The 21178-nt window shown below is 31.4% G+C and overlaps 1 protein-coding gene across 2 annotated transcripts in view; it reads right to left on the bottom strand.

The window, feature by feature from the left end:
- The window catches only part of LOC116769763 (proto-oncogene tyrosine-protein kinase ROS), a 28988-nt gene extending 19495 nt beyond the window's left edge, over nucleotides 1-9493 (bottom strand). For both annotated transcript variants that reach the window (XM_032660955.2, XM_061522672.1), the window contains exons 1-2: nucleotides 9183-9493; nucleotides 6285-6344 (exon numbers count right to left, since the gene is read on the bottom strand). In XM_032660955.2, coding sequence (XP_032516846.2) covers nucleotides 6285-6344; nucleotides 9183-9332 — 210 coding nt within the window. In that variant the 5' untranslated portion in view covers nucleotides 9333-9493. The remainder of the gene's footprint in view (nucleotides 1-6284; nucleotides 6345-9182) is intronic.
- Between the last annotated feature and the right edge of the window lie 11685 nt (nucleotides 9494-21178).

Below are 21178 nucleotides of genomic sequence, written 5' to 3'. Positions count from 1 at the left end.
CTGAGATAAACTTTAAGATACAACAACCCACATATATTTTATTGCACGAGGCGATCATCTCCCACACTCTCATGGAACACGTGTATACTAATAAATAAGTTATTAGTATAGTAGATTGTACCGTGATTATGCAAAAGGATATTTTTTTAACTGTATGATAATATACAATAAATTAATTTCAGCCGAAAACTATGAATTAAAACAACGACCTGATAAGGAACAATTACGTCAGAAAATTTGTTAAAAAAAAAATTATTGGCATTTTATTTCTTATAGGAATTTGTACAAAACTTATCTTTCATATAAAGACGTACCTAACATAGATAATAAGATTAAATCGTTATTACCACAGATTAAATTTATCATAATTTTATTGCCAATACAATAGTAAAAATATTAAAAATGTAAACTTATATTCCGCAATCAGGTTGTTTGATTGTAACGAGATGAATTAATAGTTTTAATGTGACACATAGCGTTCTGAAATATGTATTTAAGAGTGATCTCAAATACGTGTCGGGGTCACGCGCGGGCCCACGCTGAACGTTTGTCTGTAACAATTGGATAATGTCGCATTAAATTGGGACCCACCGGCGCTTTCCGTTGAAGAGTGGGGCTTCACGAGCTCTCCGCTCTAGTATACTTGCTGGCCTCTATCAGCAATACCGTTCGCCTTTTGCTTACCAAAATATACACAACAAGGGAATAACTACTCAAATTTAGACTAACAAAAACATAGTTCTGATATTAATGAAACATAATATTTACTATACATAATTTATATATCAGTATTGTTATTGATACAACTATATCCAAATCTATTTATACCGATGCAGTAACCGAGTCCAATAAATGGACAATAAATCAAAACGCTTGCAGTTACGAGGATGTTTGCGGGGGGGTAGAGACTCGGGGTATAGGGAGACAGGGGCAGGGACATTGAATGGAAGCAACTTATATGGCGACTGAGATCGAGCTCCCTAATGAGGAAATAGGAATTAGCGGACGATGAAACAGAATGTTGTACTTGACAAAACCATATACGTTCACATTAACATGACCGCTTGTTATCTATTTAACATAATTTATAAAAATAAAACTATTGTTTTAGTTAAAAATTATTGTATATATATCATTCGTAATGTATGTCGTACTTAGTAACGGTGTACACAATTAACACTATAATGCATTATTTAAATGACAATCTCGGAATATTGGGTCTTGAAGCGTATAACAGGTTAAACTCAGAGTAACACTCCAAGCTTAACTTACTTAAAAAACTGAACTGATTAAACGACTTTAAAAATAGTCACAATTAAAATTCCCGAGCATGTCTTTGTCCTAATGTGACCTATGTTATATATACACTAGGTTGGGAAACACGTCTAGCAATCAAGATGTCTGGCGATTTGTTAACGACGCTCGTTATTTAATAAGGATAATATAACATCTAAAGAATATATGTTAAGAATAGTCAAAATAATCCCAAGTATATATTTTTTCTTCCTGATCGTTAAACTGTGTTGATGTTTTTATATTCCTGATAATGTATTTTATCGGGAGCTTTTAAAAATAAAATACTTAACCTTTAATCTTGTGTAATAAAATAAGAAAAATGTTTTTCTGAAACAATAAATTACGGTAACATTGTGCTTATGTATAAACAGATATCTTATGTATAAAATACTATTTATTGCCTGCGTCTTCACACGATTTATATCCAGGTTTGAGCTCAGAGAAAAATGTATAAACTATGAAGTGTGCTAAAACAGTAGATATAATTAATTATAATATCAACAGCGACATAAAAGTCCGTTTCGTAACACTTCATACACAATACAATAGTTAGTCTTTCACTCACTACTACTCCTACTGCTAACTAGTACTACAACGGAATTTCTGTATAATTTGCATCCTATATCTTATATTGATATCTAAGCTACATTACTTAAAAGTTTAATCAACATTAGCTTAGTACTTTTTGATTAAAAGAGCAACAAACATACATACATCCTCATGAACATTCGCATTCATAATATATCTCACATAGTCCAAATAGTCTTAATTTAAATTTAGAATTATATCTAATATATGTATATACAAAAAAAATACTTTTCAGGTCTCAATTATTGTTGGAATTTGACAACAGACGGAGAAGCTAGATGGTTGATACAAATAAAAAATATGTATATTTAATGTCAAGAATATTATTTAAATAATTTTATTCATATCAAACAAACATGACGAAATCTTTAAAACAAAATAAACAATGGTGATTAGTGTTGATTAACCAATAAAAGAGCCAAGATGACAACGTTTTATCGCGCGTATTTCAATTAGTTACTCAATTGCTCACGATAAAGAGCACTTCAGAAGAAAGTTCTCGTGTGAAGTATTTGAGTTTTGACGATGAAAAATTATGTTAATGTTGCCAATGATGAAAAATGATGTAAATGTTGCCATATAAAAATAACATGGCACTTAAAAATATCAAGCACTTTCAAGCTATTTTAATATATTTTATATTAACTTTACTTATTTATTAAACATAAAAACAAAACCAAATATTACTGCCATGACGATAATAAGAGCAGTTTTAACTGACACTTTACAACACGTTATACGAAGCGTTGGCCGTTACTTATCGAATAGCCTTCGTTAATACTATATGTGACAAGATTTACGAATGAAAACTATTAAAGCTCTGTTTGTAGTGTAACTATGCAAAACTTGAAGTAAGCGTACAGTTTGATGTGCTTTTCTATAGGTAAAAAATTAATATTCGAATTTAATAATGAAAGTCAAACTGAAGATATTAATAATCACATCGCTCTGTTTGTGGTATATTTAGGAATGCGTTTTTTGTCATTAAAATTTGAATATTCATGTGTTAAGTCAACGACTTAGTTTAGTTCCGCCACAATGTTTTGATGGTTTTGCTCTACTGGTCGTTTGAATATGTTATAGTAATTTTTTTCACATCGGCCTTTCATTCTTTTTCCCACGTTACAGTTATTTATTAAAATGATATGAATATCATTTGAATATATAATTGAAATTCGTTGCACTGCGTTTTTTTTAATTAGTGTAGGACGTAGGTATAGATTTGTTGTGGCTGTTAGAAGCCGATTGAGTACTTTAAAAAAAAAGTTGATAGATATTTTTTTTATTTTTTTTTTTTATATCAAAATTAGTACAAGATTATTGTTGTGTTCAATATGTTAGTATAATTCAATATGATATACACTAATATATATTTTTTTCTTTTAACGTCAATACACAGTTTTTTTATGTTATGGCTTTATTCGCACTGGAATCGTGGCATATTTTGTCAATGTCAACGTTTTTATTTGTTGGACGAATTATATTCACGGTAATATCAATGTTCATATCAAACGTCAAACCGAAATGTATCAACCTGCTCACTTCCGGAATCACCCGTTTCCACACATAATGAGCGGAGATAAGGTTTCTTCACCCATCACGGTTCACGCGTCATTTAACACATTTATTTTACTATTAATAAAAAACACAACACAGTTATACAAGCCAGGTTAAAAAATAAACTTAATAAAACTAGAAGAATTATAAAATGAAATCATAATCCCAACATCAGGAATTATTTCTAGGATAACTGCTTTTGCCATTTTGTTTATCCCCGATAAAAATAAAAAAAAATAATATAAAATATGTATGACTAAAAAATAACAAATCCTTTTTGCATGTTATCGTCTGTTTAGATTTAAATCGTTGACAAATTCATGTCTGACATAACCTAAGACAGTTCAACAAGTCATTAGAGTAAAACCTTTTTAGAGCCAATTCAATTCTCATAAAGGGGATTAGTCGTCATATTTTTATTTGATTCGGATAAATGACATTAATTTTCATCATATAAAAGGTTCCAACAAAACGCTCGTGCTTTAAAATAGATCGGAGGGGAGTAACTAGCAGCATCCTCCCCTCATCCGGCGTGTTCTCTCACGCGACCCCCACATCATGGACACCATGGACCCCACAGCATGAGATTTAGCACATACAGCTTCCCTAGCACATTCATACGTAACAAATTCACGGATCATACTCTTCACATTCGTTAATCAAATTCATAATACATAATTATAAAACGAATGTCATAGACAATAAACAAGACAAAAGATGCCGTTCTTGTATAGTAAAGGGTCATACAAGGGTCTCAATTGAGCTTAGTACAAAGATACAGAGTTGTCACAATCGGTTGAGAATTTAACTATAAGGGAGCTGACTAAACGATTTTCATTTTTCTCGAACCGAAATATAATGAGTTAAATTTACTAAAGCAGTCGAATTAACAAGCACTTTCATTTTAATCAGTAAAAATGTGTGCTCTCTCTTTGCTTAACTCGCGTTTATAATCTGATACAATTTGAACTTAAACCCTAAGATTGTTACCGGTAACTGGCTGTTAAGAAGATTAACAGGAACTAACGTGAAAGTAAATAAAACACAGCATCCGTAAACTAAAATGCAATCTGTAGCATTTCCTTTACACCTCAGTAATGCGTTGAGTGTTACAACACATAACAACAAGACTAACTTGCAGGGCTATTCAATACTATCCAAGGATATTAAAGTAACAATTAAAATAATATTTTTACATAATTGTAATCTGTTAATAGTTCACTGTTTATTATTTATAACAGATATCAAAATAAGTCTTAATATTCGTATAAAAATTATATAATCTATACTTTCTAGACCGTCACCGGGAATTGCGTTTAACAACAGTAATAATATAAAATATTTTATGATTTCCGCTGATAGAAAACAGTTTATGTATTTGACATAAAATACAATATGGATAATCAAAATTCGTGTTAACTGAACAGTAGAAAATAATATTATTATTATAATATTAGTTTTTATAAAGCAAAACGTCAAATATGTTATGCCCTACAAATTGTAAACGTCCAAAAGTAAATTGAGACGTCAATTGACTATTTTGGAGGGTGCATGCTTGCCACTTAAGTTTTTGCGTTGCGGCATAAATTGAACCCAAATGATAATTTTGACGTTAAACAGTAGTAACTGTCAGAAATTCGGGGGCCCGTTTTATGTCAACTCAAACACTGATGGATGACGCGATAAAGTTAAACGAAAGTATTGTTTTCAATAATAACGCTATAAAACGTATTTGTTTACATAATAATACTATCACATTATATTTATTGAATTATTTATAACGTTTTAATGTAAATATTCGCCAATCTTGAATGTTTGTAGACCTGTCTGCAATAACATAAATAACAATAATTAAAACGCTTTATAGTGTACCAACAATGAGTTACGGTCTAGTTAAAATGTAAAGCCCAGGTTTGAAACAAGAATCCCTATAAACCATAGCCTTCTGTCAGATAATGTTTCTTAAAATGACATCTCTTGTCAACGCAATGTCCACTTAAATTATAATGAAATTCATTAAATGTGAAACTTATATACCTATATCATTAAACACGTTATAATTATCAAGTTAAACATTTAAGAAATCTTTTTTTAGCAATGTTGCCATAATATTTCATATATAATAAATAAACTTCATAATCTTAATGGGAATTATAATGTTTATCGTATGTTTTTGAACCAATATATTTATTAAAGGCCGTATATTGTCAGGTTATAAGTTCAAACAACGCTATCGACGCTATTCAGTTATCAACAAGTAATTAGGGACGCAGAAGGTAATTATTTTCGTGTAGTAACCAATATTTTTTACGTTCTTATAAATTTTTGTCTGATAATTAAATACATCACTCCAACACTAAATGTTCGAGGTGAATTTTAATTCTTATTATTTTAACCTCAGTCTGTCATTAAACGAATAAATAGTTCATATATAGTAAAAATTCTTTTCGATCGTAAATATATTTCAATTCAAATATATATATAGCAAAAATTTGAGTGTGTGATAACAGTCGCAATAAAATAAATCAGATAAAATACAGACTATATAAAGTAGCCAACATAGAGATTACATCAACGTACAGAAAATATACTTTATAATTTTTATTTTTTTTATTAGTGAATCAAAATAAGTTCTTTTGGCTTCGCTCGGGAAATAGGTCATAAGTATTTTTAATTTATCTTTAAATTTTATTAAAAATAATGAAAAAAAATAAAACGTACGTTTTATAAGTTACCAGTCACAATTCAATTTTAAAATAAAAATAAAAATGAGATTGTATGAATATTTTTTTTATAATCAATAAAGTTTATTACTGTAAATATATATATATTTCTTTACTTACTTGTTGAACACTGCAATCTGAACCACAACTAACGTCGAAATGTCCTTCGCCTGTACGATTCTGGAAATTAAAAAAAAAAGTGTCATAAATAAAGTTATGAATTACGAAAATATTTGAATCTCTGTCATATAATAATTATGCCTGAATTATCGTTACTTTAAAGATAACCTGGTTTATATAATCCTATTTTTAACTGTTTTTCATACATATCGTGTTTATTATTCATATGATTTTTTTTCTTTGCACAGCGTATGTCGATATTGTAATAAAAAGTACGTTCCAAAGTTACCTATAGTGATTTTCAATCAATCCTTATAAAATATACACCATTATTTTCCGTACAAACCTGTTCTGTTACAATAGTTTTTGTTAATAATCGCGGCCGGACATTGTCTGATAGCTTCCGTTGTGCGCACGCGCATCAGAGCGTGCCTTGCGACGGACGACCGTCCCTGATCAGATTATTATATACATAAACTCTTCTACAATATGCATTTATGTTAGGATAAAGTCTTTACTTCATGATTCTATAAAGCCAATTAATCTATGGTTTACATTTATACAGCCGTTATAAAACCTCAAAAATCTGGATGATTTATAACATATTTTGCACAAGTCGTAAGCGAATATTATTACTACTGAACAATTGATTTGAAGTAGAACATATATATTTTCAGTTTTACTGTTCACTAATTACAAATTCTGTTTTTTTTTATGTTCCACAGATTATAACACAGCCTCTGTTAACGATACATGTGTGTTGTATTATTATAAAAACCTTTATTCCTCAAACCTTAACCACGAACTGATGTATAATGTTACATTTGGAAGACCTATGAGTTCTTTTCCGGTCACACGGTCGCAAAAAAATATGGAACAGGTTCCGCAGATTAAAACAAAACACTATTGTTATATTATATATGAGATCCTGACGTATGTTAACGAATAAATATATTTACATTAAAATTCTAATTAAATAATACGTAAAATTATTTATTTCGTTGCTTGAATCATTGTAGAATGAAGTGAATTAGTAAAAATCAAGAAATTCAAATACGTATAAGAAGATTTTGGATTCGAATATGAAGAAGGCATTAAAAGCTAATCCTATTTTTTTTTATTTCTTCCAGTAAGAGTTTTGCATCGTCATCCACAAAGCTGACCACCTGACAACTCTATTACAAAATATATAACCTTTTTTTAATCTTTTTTACGTTGGAATTACAATCAGTCCTCAATAGTAAATATTTAAAAAAAATTATTATGAAATAAAATTGTATTGTCATATTTGAGAAAATATTTGATTATGAACTTCTTTCATTATTTAAAAACAGTATAATATAATTTTTTTATTATAATTTTATTTTTATTTTATAACATTATTTTTTACCGTGATCACGGTTGCTGAAAAGTAACCGAAACGTCGGGATTATGCGGTTTTTAACAAAAATAAAGTATATCCGAATAATATTAGTTTCATTTAAATGAATAAAACTCGCGAAAGTCTTAGACCTCATTATTATTTTTAAGTTAAAATAAAGAGTCGTTAAAATGATAAAAGTTTTTCTTTTTAATTGTCGTTTAACACTACTCATTTGTATTTATTACATATTGACAATTGTATGTTTACAATTAATTTATTATATTGCAAGTTAATATGACGTATTGAAAATCTTATATATTCTCATTATTTATTTAAAACTGTAGCCTATAGTAAAGAAAAAACAAAAAAAAAACCGAGAAAGAAATGCTACAGTCACGATGTTTCGTACAAACCTCTCCTTCAAACAATATATAATAATACTCATAGTCTCTCAAATTGATAAGGTCTCCATCAAAAATACAATTGTATTTGCTTCTATTAATCTATACTTTTTTGTACAAAGATTACTATTGATATGAACCTTGTACAATAACGTTATAAGCCACTATAATATACAACATACATTTATACATCACACTCGAAGACTGACAGCAAAGAATTAAATATTAAAACTCCGTCCGCATATAACCGGTAAAAATAAGGATAATCTATCTTCTAACTCTTCTGATAACTATACTATACTATTCTATTCTAATCGGTAACTATTTAACAAGAAAAAATTACGCTAAATTCAATGAGATTAATCATTAGTACCAAATCTTATTCAACGGTTTGTTTCGTTTGATTATTTAGTTATGTGTGTTATATTTTATGTCCTAATTCTCCCCAAGGCCGGACTGGACGAACCTATTTATAGCGTTCCTTCGTTTATTATCCGCAAGCTAATTGTCAACAGTTAATTGTTCGTTGAACCTTAAGCGCCGCTCGTTGCAAACAAACCAAATTGTTAGCGATTTTTGTATAATCTGCACCATCTCGGTTACAAGCCGTAAACCACTCGTAATACATAGGATAATTTAATTTACATTTTGATTACATAACTCCTCTTTCTTCCTCCCCAAGCAAGAGAGTATGCATTAAGCATTTCCCCACGAGAGAAAAAAAAAAAAAAAGGATAATTTAATTTACATTTTGATTTTGAAAACTTGTTCCTTATTTAAATATATTAATAAACCTTTTTTTTAACAGATTTTATTTTATCCATGATATTTAACGCTTAGATAAAATATAAAATTAGCTGTGAGTGTTTCGTTATTATTTTTCATATATTAACGAAAAATAGTGCTGTCAGTGTTTTAAATTTCGTAGTTGTTTACGAAACCTGTGACCCTCTCGACAGATATTAAGAACTATTCGAACGGTTTGCGTAATCGGAGCCATATATTTTATTAGTGATAAATAACATTATATTATTGAATACAGATAACGTATAGTAAACAATCAAACATTTTAAACAGAAACAAACACACAGTCTGTGATCGGTTCTAGCGTTTTTAACAATGAAGTAAACAGACCTGGAATGGACATTTTTCATTGCACCGAGCAACGGCTTCCGCTCCAAATTTCTCGGTGACGGAGCTGTAATCGCAACCAATTGTGCGAGCGGACAAAGCCAATCCCAACAGCGACAGATACAACCATTTGTGCCAATTCCACCGACTCATTGTTAGGACACTTTACAACACAAACATTTCATATATCATATACAACTCATTATAGAAGTTCATTCATTATAACACCGAAATTGGAAATTGTCGTTCTGGGTATACTTTCTTGGACCAGCGTGATAGATGCGCGTGCGCAGTGAAAGCTACTCGCGTACTGACGGGAATCGGCGCGCCGCCCGAGTAAGACGCGCTACGAGGCTACAGGGCGCTACGGACAGTCGACTAATTAACATTACCTGTTGTGGCATACGAACTTAGACATGTTTACCTGTTGTGGCATTCGGATATTTATGTGATTACCTTTTGTAGCATTCAAACAGCTAAATATGTGTTTAACCGATGGAAAAAGAGTGGAAACTGTTTGCAGTTGAACTGTGTTTGTATAAATTATAATTTTAATAAAGAATCACTATAATCAGGGACTTATCATGAGATAAATCTGAAATCTATTTTATAACGCGGATATTAGTCACAGAGCGTTTTAACTAACTCGCAATTGCTCCCATTGAAATAAATTATTAAATTAAGTACCTAAACATTAATTGAAATACCTTAAGGAAAAATATATTTCAATATAAATCAACATTTATCATATTTTTTTACTTGTCTTTATGTTGTTGTTATATGTTTCAATAAACTTAATGAATAACCAATTGAATTTGAACTAATTTTTTCGCATACCATGCGCTTATTACTGTTTTATATCTAATTTTTATGTGAACATCAATACTCTAGAAGATTAAGTCGTTGGCGGTAGATGACAAATAACAAGACTAACTGACAGACACTTTCATCTCGTCTGCTCGTGATCACGGTTGCCATAAAATATAAATGAAATGAAGCGCCGGGATCATGTACATATAAAATAATGAAAAATGCTTAGCATCCGAAGTACTCAGTTTCATTTAAATGTGTAAAAAACTTATATATCAATAACAATTTCAAAAAAGTAGAGTTTTTGTATTACTGGTGTATAAAATATATAGTGTTTTTACAAGTCATTATCTTCTTCTTCATAGTTTGAGTGTTAGCGAATGTTTTGAAACGTTGAAGTAACATTGAATATTGTCATTTGAATGTCTAATATCGCAGACGTTCTTAAGAACTCTTTCAAAATGTCCGTTCAAAAATCTTTAATAAGGTAATTACGAATCGGGACAACAAAACTATTTCGCTAACCTTTAGTTTTATACAATAAAGTTAACGATTGGAAATTTAAAATAAAATCCTATCAAGAAGCTGTCAGTTAAATGAATTTATACAGATAGTTAACCCAGCGACGTTAATACAAAAGATCACGAGTTACCAAGCGAGGTTCCTCAGTCGCTGTTCGAACAGCACTCAATTAGTCGAAGTCTTCCCACGCGTAAGCAACATTCCACAAGACGAGAGATTACGTCTTCGTTTCGTGTCGTTTAGAAGCATTGATTTGATTTTGGTTTAAACAATATTGGTGTAAATATAAAACATATTTTAGTAGCAATAAATGGAAGCAAGACCACAATAATGGATTTTAAATATATTTAAAATTTTTAATTGGATACAGTTTAAAATTTACGTCGATTAAAATGATGTTCCTACTTAAAACATTTAATATTATCTTTGAAATCGACATGGTTGTATAAATAATTCTTTCGAAAAGTCTGAATCAAGTTTTAAATAAATTTTGTGTAACTAGACATTAGACAAAACTATATCTCGTTTGTTTATCATAAATAAACGAAATTATGAATTGAACAGCATGTCTTCACTGTATAATGTTGTAATATTTGATATATAATTTTTTATAATATTTTAAATCTGATTTTCACTTCGTACCATAAATTAGTAGATAAATGGGATGGAAAAATTGTATATTTTAACATAAAATATAACAGTTTTGGATCGTTGTTCATAAACAAAACGATTTCAACTCATAAATATTATGGGCATTATCATAATTTTTATAGGTTTATTCGAGCAGCGCCATCTATGATCATTGTTGTATATTAAGTTGCTCTTCAGCTCTCTAGATGGGCTTAGAGTAGCTTTTAAAGTTTTATAATAGATGGCTCTAATTTTCATGTAGAAATTTGTAAATTCAGATTTTTGCTATTAGTACAGGAACTGATAAGTAATATCAGTTCCTGTACTTAGATTACCTTTTTCCTAGTAAATTATTTGAAAACTCAGAATTTGTGTTATTTAAAAATATGACGTAACATTAATTTAATATTTTAATATTTAAAAATACATTTAACTTTTATCTTCATATGTTGCGTAAAATATGTGTTTTATTGATATGTAAACAGACTCGAGGAAACTACGATAAGTACAAACACTTTATCTTTTATTAACATTTATTTTATCTGTAATAAAACTTAACAAAATTATCACTCCAAATTAAACAAATACAAGGTGCTTAGGGAAAACCAAAAACATATTTTTCTTAGATTTATGTCGAGCACCCTCTATTTCTTCCCCACAACTCGGGTGGCTAATGGCTGTAATGCAACATATTTATATTAAAATAAGTGGAGCTGTATTAAAAAAAAAACACTTAAAAACTTATAATATTCTACTAATATCATAAAGAAAAAAAGGTTTGTATAGATGGGTGGATGAAGGTTTTATATTCTTTTATGCAAAATCTCAACCAATTTTAATAACATTTAACAAATATACAAACCATTAGTATCAGAATCACAATATATACATATGTATTTAAATATAATTTATTAATTAGTTACTTGTAGTTTCCGCGGAAACTTGCATTAATTTGTATTTTGCATAGTTACGTGACATGGACGATAGATGGCGCTACATCATCTTTCCCGGTATTCATGGTAACATTCTTTGAAGAAACATGTTTTTAAATTTGTTTCTCATAAAAAAATATAAAAAATTAACGTCTCATATTGACGTAAGACGCAATTTTCCTTAATCAGAATCAAAATTCAAGACATCGAATTAATATCAAGGCCATTAATTCAAAATCCTATGCATACCTACCTTTTTTTCCTGTTGCATACTAAAAATATACATGATTATTGTTATAGAACATTTTTCTAGTAATAAGTGCTTAATAGTGTGTTCCCATTTGTTAAAATTAATAAGTCCCGCGTTATTTGAGATACGATTCCTGAGGCTAATAAGATTGGAAACAAAGTCTTTAAAAATTGTTAGATTACATTGAAATGACTAAACGTCTAAACGATGAGATTATTAAGGTGGACTTTAAATTTGAAGGACTCTGTAACGTTTCGTTGATTCATTTGAACTGCTGAATCACACATGTAGAAGGAAAACAAAGTCGTGTTTTTTTATTGCAGATAACAACGAACTTACTCCGGCTTTACTTGTAATGATTCGTTCTCTGTGTGTAACCTGTGATACTTTTAAACTATGATGATTTAAGATCCTCTTTCATTAATTTAGTAGCTTTACATTAAATGAACACCACGCGTTGGTTTAAACTTTAATGTTAACAAAACGTTCTGCTAAACAATAAATTATACGAAGTACCACTAGAAAAATTAATAAAAATATTATTGTTATTAATGTGGGAAATACTATTTTAATGTAATTACAAAATTAAACATAGCTACAATGACTTGCATCGTGTGTGTTTTTTTACTCTGTAGATAAATTATACAATAATTATGTATTATACAGCAATATAATATTACGAGTCTTTATCTGTATTCAGTAATAATTTAAATACAATCTATGTCAGATTATATTTAAAAAAATTATTTCCTTAATATCAAAACTTTCTAGTTTGTTGTTATGTTATAACTCAATTACGTTGACATAAAATTAATCTAACTTTTAAATAGCACAACTCATTAGTAAGCAATATTTAATTGTGTATCAGACGCCATATCGTAAAGTTATAAAATGTGTTTATTGTGAATCAAATGTAGTGTAAATCGAATTAATATGAGACCAAGCCAAATCTAAGATCGAAGTCTTTTCGGTTTGTTTGTCACGGGATGAAATTGAAATGAAAAAAAATAAAGTGTAATACATAAAAAAACGGACATAATACCAAAATAAATACAAAAAATTTACTAATCAATAGTAGATTGTAAACTACCCACTTAGAATATATTAAATAAATTTCAGTGATTAGGTTCTAACACCAGATAACCGTGACCGTAAGCGATGAAGATCTCAGTACATGAATTAAATAATATATATCGGTTTTATTGTTCCCTACCGTAAACACCTTAAACTAATAAATTCAAAAAGGAGACCACAAAGCAACACTAATAATATGGCAACTGGAGCGTTAGCGATCATATTAAAATCAGTTATAAATATCTGCTGATATATCAACAAGAAATATATTATATTCAGATCTTTTCTATATATTCTCATCGATCAGGTACATCACTAGTACCTTCCTACGTTTTACATACTTGTAACAATACGAATGAAAAGTTACTGCAACAAATAAAAAGCTGATATTTAAGTGTTATCGAATAATTAATTGTCTGTTTTTTTTTTATAATAAAATAAGAAAAGGTAATTATTTTTCTGTTGTCAGTTTACTGTCGATGTTTTTAACCTCCAAAAACTGGGGTTATTTCTCACTTCAGACGATATTTCAAGAATTTTTCAAGATGGGCATCATCTTAGTCCCGACTAATTTAGCGCCACCCAAAAAGTGTTCTTTTCACGTTGCCTCTAACTTTTCAGAATGTGTCCTTGGAATAGGCCCAACACCTCCAGTTTTTGCGTATACTGTGTACTCGAATTTTAGCTTTGGATGGTTCATTGATTCCATATCTGAGACAGCGACCAGGCCACTTCACGTCCTTGTAATGGTACCGCAGTACTTCACCACAAGACACTCTTAGTCTTTACAAAGAAAACACGTCCACGTCGATTTGATATGCCTTATGTAGAGAATTGCTTTTCCAATAAGAATTGGACCTCGTGCAAAAAAACTATAGGTACCTAACCATGATTTGGCAAAACAAAATAATCAGTTTGTGTAAATGAAACTAGTGTTATTCGGATTTACTACACGGATTTTATTATTTAAAAACTACATAATCCCGACGTTTCGGTTACTTTGCAGCAACCGTGATCACGGGCAGACGAGGTGTGAATGTCTGTCAGTTGGTCCTTGTTATTTATCATCTACCGCCATCGATTTCTTAATTTTCTGGCGTACCGCTCTGGATGCCGGCAGAATGCGCTCACGGTGTCTTGAGGTCCTGCGGTGTGGTTACGGACATGGGATTTTATATTTTTAAGAACGGGGTCCCAGGTGTTTGATAGATTCCAGCCATCTTCTCTATTGAAATTGGGATGTTTTTTAATTTCAATAGCCTCGCGAATTAATCTCGGTATATACTTGTCTTCCCGAGCGAGGATTTGAGGTTTATCAAACCGAATGTAGTGGCCTGGTTTGTCCATTGTGTGTTCACACACTGCTGACTTCGACGCGCGCCTGTTTTTGATGTCTGAGATGTGTTCTTTAACCCTAGTACCGATGCTCCTCTTCGTCTGTCCAATGTATGACAAGCCACAGTCACAATCGAGTTTGTATACACCCACTTGTTGCAAAGGAATGTTACTCTTGATTGGTCTCAAGAATTGGCTCACTTTCTTATGTGGTTTGTAAATAGTTTTAATGGAAACCTTCTTCAAGATGTTGCCTATTCTGTCAGTAACTCCCTTCACATATGGTAGTATCGCAGGTTGTCGTTCAACTGTGGGTGGCTTCAGGTGATTCTTGCGATGCTGGCGAGGCACGGGCAGGTTGTTGATGATGAGAGCATGTTTTACATGCTGCAGCTCGGCCTCTAGGTGGTCAGCATCACAAAGGTGTTGGGCTCTCTGTAACAAAGATTTGCCAACGGTAGCTAACTGTATAGGGTGGTGGTGTGAGTTACCATTGAGGTACCTGTCCGTGAGTGTGGGTTTCCTATAAACAGTATGTCCCAAAGTATTGTCAGGATTCCTAAAGACAAGTATATCAAGGAAAGCTAAAGAATTATTTGCCTCCAATTCTATAGTAAACTGAATCTTACTATTGATAGAATTAAGATGGTTCAGAAAAGCAGATGTTTTATTTTTATTTAATATTGTGAAGGTGTCATATACATACCGTTTATATATTAAAGGTCTTATAGGAGGAGAGCAAAGGGCTCGCACCTCGAAGTCCTCCATGAATATGTCAGCGACAACGGGGGAAACCGGCGAACCCATTGCAACTCCATCTACTTGTATGTAGAATTCATCCTTCCACATGAGGTAGCCAGATGTTAGGCAATGCTTTAATAGCTCTGCATATTCTATAGGCATATTGTTATCCTTCAACTTACCTCTTACAATCTCAATGCAGTCAAGAACAGGTATACTAGTGAATATTGACTGTACATCGAAACTGACCATACTGTCATTGTCGCTCAATTTTAGGTGTTTTAAATCTTTGACAAACTGGTAGGAATCCTTAACAAATGACTTTGTGTGGCCCCGGAGAGGTGATAATATCTTTGAAAGAAATTTAGCCAGTTTATAAGTGGGTGAGTCAATCTGGCTTACTATTGGACGTAATGGAACATCCTGTTTATGGATTTTAGGTAACCCATACAATTTTGGAGGTTTTGCACACGATGGTACGAGTGATTTGATATCTAGATTGAGTTTTGAACTGTATTTATTTATTAAAAATTTTGTTTCTGTTAAAACTTTAGTTGTCGGGTCTTTGTTAACTTTTTTATAAATAGAGTTATCCGAAAGAATTTCGATTATTTTATTATCATAATCACTCGTATCCATTATTACGGTCGCGTTCCCTTTATCTGCACGGAGGACAGTCAGGTCTTCATTGTTGCGAAGTTGTTTGAGTGCAACCGATTCTTGACGAGAGATATTTTGTCGAGGCAATTTGCTCCGGCGCAGAACATACGAAACATCCTGCCGGATTGCTTCAGACTCTTCTTTCGTGACATGATTTTTATGAAGACATTCCTCAACGTTACAGATAATGTCTTCGAACGGTAATTTTGATGGCACTGGTGCAAAATTCAATCCTTTTTTAATACGCTTTTATTAGCTTCACCTGTATGTTTGTATGTTTGTAACCGACTCCTTTGAGCTCGATTTTGCCATACTTTGACCGATCAGATTTAATTGAAACTTTGCACACCTGTCAAAGACCGATGACAATGCAATAATTCGATTAAAAAATCCGATTATCCCAATTAGATTCGCCAGGATTAATTAATTCCTTTCCGCATCCTTTGCATGCGAGTAAGAGAGATAGAGATAATGTGCGAACTATTCATGCGTAGTTAATAACTACACATTAATGTCTGGCCCAGTTCATGTTCTTAAAAATAATAGTTTAAAAAACTAAAAAAAATCACACTTTTATGGAAAACCCAACGAAAAAATTCAACTAAAAAATGTAAAATAAATAATAGTTTAAAAAAACTAAAAAAAACACGCTTTTATAAAAAATCCAACTAAAAAACAGAAAATAAAATTTAATAAATTTAGATTAAGAATAGTGTAAATAAAAAATAAATGTACATTATTGTTAAAAAGCGTGGGCTGCATTTACAGTGCTTTTTTATGATATTATCAAAGTAAAGATCATTCTACTCATCTGTCAATTAAATGTTTATAACTATCGACACTATGCACCCCACGCTTTTTAACAATAATGTACATTTATTTTATATTTACACTATTCTTAATCTAAATTTATTAAATTTTATTTTCTGTTTTTTAGTTGGATTTTTTATAAAAGCGTGTTTTTTTTAGTTTTTTTAAACTATTATTTTTAAGAATCTCAATGGTTTCTTTATCTAAAGTTTGTTTTGACAGATTGACAACAGTTACCGATGTTTGTGTTGCCCGACTTAAATTAATATTATAATTATTACTACTTTTAATTTTTTCCGTTAATTTTTTAAATTTATTAATTTTATTATTTTTCCATTGATTATACGTGGATTGTTCACGTTTATTAATAATATCAAAACATTTTTTGCCAATCTGTCTTTGACAAACATTTTTGTATTTGTTCTGAGTTCTGAGTCTGTTCTGAGTCACGAAGGTGGTCACGAGGTGGTCAGCATCACAAAGATGTTGGGCTCTCTGTAACAAAGATTTGCCAACGGTAGCTAACTGGATAGGGTGGTGGTGTGAGTAACTAGAGGCCGAGCTGCAGCATGTAAAACATGGTCTCACCATCAACAACCTGCCCGTGCCTCGCCAGCATCGCAAGAACCACCTGAAGCCACCCACAGTTGAACGACAACCTGCGATACTACCATATGTGAAGGGAGTTACTGACAGAATAGGCAACATCTTGAAGAAGGTTTCCATTAAAACTATTTACAAACCACATAAGAAAGTGAGCCAATTCTTGAGACCAATCAAGAGTAACATTCCTTTGCAACAAGCGGGTGTATACAAACTCGATTGTGACTGTGGCTTGTCATACATTGGACAGACGAAGAGGAGCATCGGTACTAGGGTTAAAGAACACATCTCAGACATCAAAAACAGGCGCGCGTCGAAGTCAGCAGTGTGTGAACACACAATGGACAAACCAGGCCACTACATTCGGTTTGATAAACCTCAAATCCTCGCTCGGGAAGACAAGTATATACCGAGATTAATTCGCGAGGCTATTGAAATTAAAAAACATCCCAATTTCAATAGAGAAGATGGCTGGAATCTATCAAACACCTGGGACCCCGTTCTTAAAAATATAAAATCCCATGTCCGAAATCACACCGCAGGACCTCAAGACACCGTGAGCGCATTCTGCCGGCATCCAGAGCGGTACGCCAGAAAATTAAGAAATCGATGGTGGTAGATGATAAATAACATGGACCAACTGACAGACATTCACACCTCGTCTGCCCGTGATCACCGTTGCTGCAAAGTAACCGAAACGTCGGGATTATGTAGTTTTTAAATAATAAAATCCGAGTAGTAAATCCGAATAACACTAGTTTCATTTAAATGAATACTCGCGAAAATCTTAGATCTCATTAATCAGTTTGTGGTAAAGACGTGCAATAGTCAAAGCGGATTTTTTTTTCAGGATGTGTTTTGTTTCGTTCATCTTCATTTCAATGACAACAAGTAGACTCTTTGCCAACCTCCATTCTTCCCTTAGAACAATAAGAATTAGGGCATTTCGCCTGGATTCTTTTTGGTTGTTTACGCTCGCCATTTGAATGTATTCGAGGCGAGTGAATAGATTACTAATAGGATAATGTGTTTATCATCTCTTGTTGCATTTCCACTCATCATCAGTATGCGTACCAACTTCGAAACACTACATGAAGAGTTTTAACAGCTCTACATTCACAAATCTTCAGACATTTCACTTTTGACGTAGTTTATTGAATGAGAAACGGGAAACGCCTCGTATGTAGTGTGACCATGCATACTTGTACTAAGCATACTTATGGGATGATAGTAAAGCGCTATCCAATAGAATGAAAGAGCAAAAAAAACTGGGAACGCAATTTGTAATGGTTAAATTCCCAGAAAAAAATGCCTGTACATAATACTACTACCTATTTTGAATAAGCGAAAACAATGTTCTAACATTTCCATGTCAGGAATCTCAGTGCAAAACGTCAAATTTATTCAACAGGTAGGTATTATTTATTTCCTTTTTTTAGACATAATGCTTCCCATGATTTTGTTTAGTTTAAACACTAACGTGCGTCATTGATAATGAATACCAAATTGCCTCTAAAATAAAATGATATCTTTACCCCTAATACTTACACTAATTAATTTATAATAGAATTTTATTACCTCAAAGATATTGAAGAGAGATATTTTTATGTTATCTAACTACTGTTTATGGTATTCTAGAATAAAGCGGGATATATATTTTTTTATAATAACCCAATGCTTCCATTTTTTTTTATTTGCTATAATGCTTTCACCTCGAAGTTTTATAGCAAAAAGTTTTTATATATTGATAAATGCATTGCTTTATCCTCAAAGAAGAGAAATACTCTTTATAAGCAATGGAGACGTTACTGTGATAACAAGGTTCCTATACACTAACATAGTTATGTATATATAATTTTAGTTACACAACGAACATCTCTATAGCTACAACAATATCGCATCTACATACTACATACAATATTTTACGAATACGTATAAATTATGATAAGATTTATAAATGAAAAAACATGAAACGCTCCGCAAGTAGTGTTACGATTCAAACTTGGGGTAAGCTTCCTGTAATCTTAGTCCCAGTCCTCATTGTCGACTCAAACACGTACAGTGTCAACGTTTTTTATTATTAAATCCGCGAATGATTCCTCGGACTAAGAATACTTTAAAAAATTTGAATATCCCTTCCGACCGTGAAATTCTGTATTGTCAGTTGTGCTAATACAATGTTTCCTATTCGCTGGGTGCGTGACTCGAGCGCCATCTAACGATACAACTTACGGTGGCTCTTTTGATAAAATAAACATGTATTGGATGTCAAATAGTTATTGAAAAAATAAAATCAACTTGAAAAAATTTTTTTTTCAATGTGAAATGTGATATATTACACAGAGTGAATATTAAATTAAAAAAATTTCCGTGGGTCAGCTAAAAACGGTAAGTAAAATAAATACAACAACTAAAACAAGTCTCAATAAGTGAATTAGGTTAAGACATCTGTCAAGATGTTTATTGTAAATTAATATAGAATAAAAAATCATTATTAATATTAAAAAACAATCTCAAATAATATATAAAATAACAAATAGCTCTATTTAACATAATTATATTTTTACGAATGTATCTTAAATATTAATTTTTTTTTATTTAATTTTGCAGATAAAAAATGGAATTGGTGTTAAGAACGGGTTTTCAATATATCACACATAAAATTATTTTTCAACCACATACTCTGATAAAGGGTAAGAATTTAGTTTAGGCTGAGCACGTGAGAGATGTTGAAGAACATCGATAATTAAACCAGAGTTATTTAATTAAATCGCGCGTCATTCGACAAGCATCAGTCAATTCAACGCCTTACACAACATCACTGAATGTAATAACTATTTTTATATTACTTACATACAACAATCATCATTGTATGTATTGTTTTAAACTTTATTTTAATTGTTTTAATATTTCTGATTAATGAGACACGATTTGTGACAGATGTCAAGTGTGGATTCGTCTTACGTCTTCTATAAACTGATGGAAAAATAGTTGGAGCGTAATTAGGACTTGATTCAACATCTGATTTTTCACCGCCAATGAAGTGTTCACTGCATATAACATCCATAGGTTTTGGAGGCCATAACGATCCATCAATACTTTACAAAAAAATATTAATTAAATTATTACTCCGTTTTCTTACGCGACATACACATGTATATGAATTTGTTCTATAGAATACGGTTGTAGGTTATAGTAATACTTAGTTTTGCCTTTTAACAGCAGTTATCCATTTTTTTCGCTGATTTAATTTCCACTTGGCAACCGGAAACTTATAAAATTTACAATTACTATTCCTACTAGTATTTTTGCAATCGACTACACAACAACTTTGATGACCCATTTTATTTTATTTATTTAATTAAACCGACACACGTGTTATTGTTATGGTCATAGATAATAAAGAGCCACCCGTAGTTCTGTATTGTCCGCAGCGAGCGCTGACATCACTTTTGTGTCCCCCACTATGCCTTACGCACCCAGCGAATACTGAAAACGTGAAACAGAGCATACTCTTATACTCTCTATCGTATCCAAGATGCGAAATGTGTAAGTGAATGCAGAGGTAGATTATACATAACTTGGTACAAAGCCAACGACTATCACACCGGTGCCAAAACGAACGCACATTC

Source organism: Danaus plexippus, chromosome 14, assembly GCF_018135715.1.
Source record: "Danaus plexippus chromosome 14, MEX_DaPlex, whole genome shotgun sequence".
NCBI classification, from domain to species: domain Eukaryota; kingdom Metazoa; phylum Arthropoda; class Insecta; order Lepidoptera; family Nymphalidae; genus Danaus; species Danaus plexippus.
This window is presented reverse-complemented; position numbering and strand designations above follow the sequence as displayed.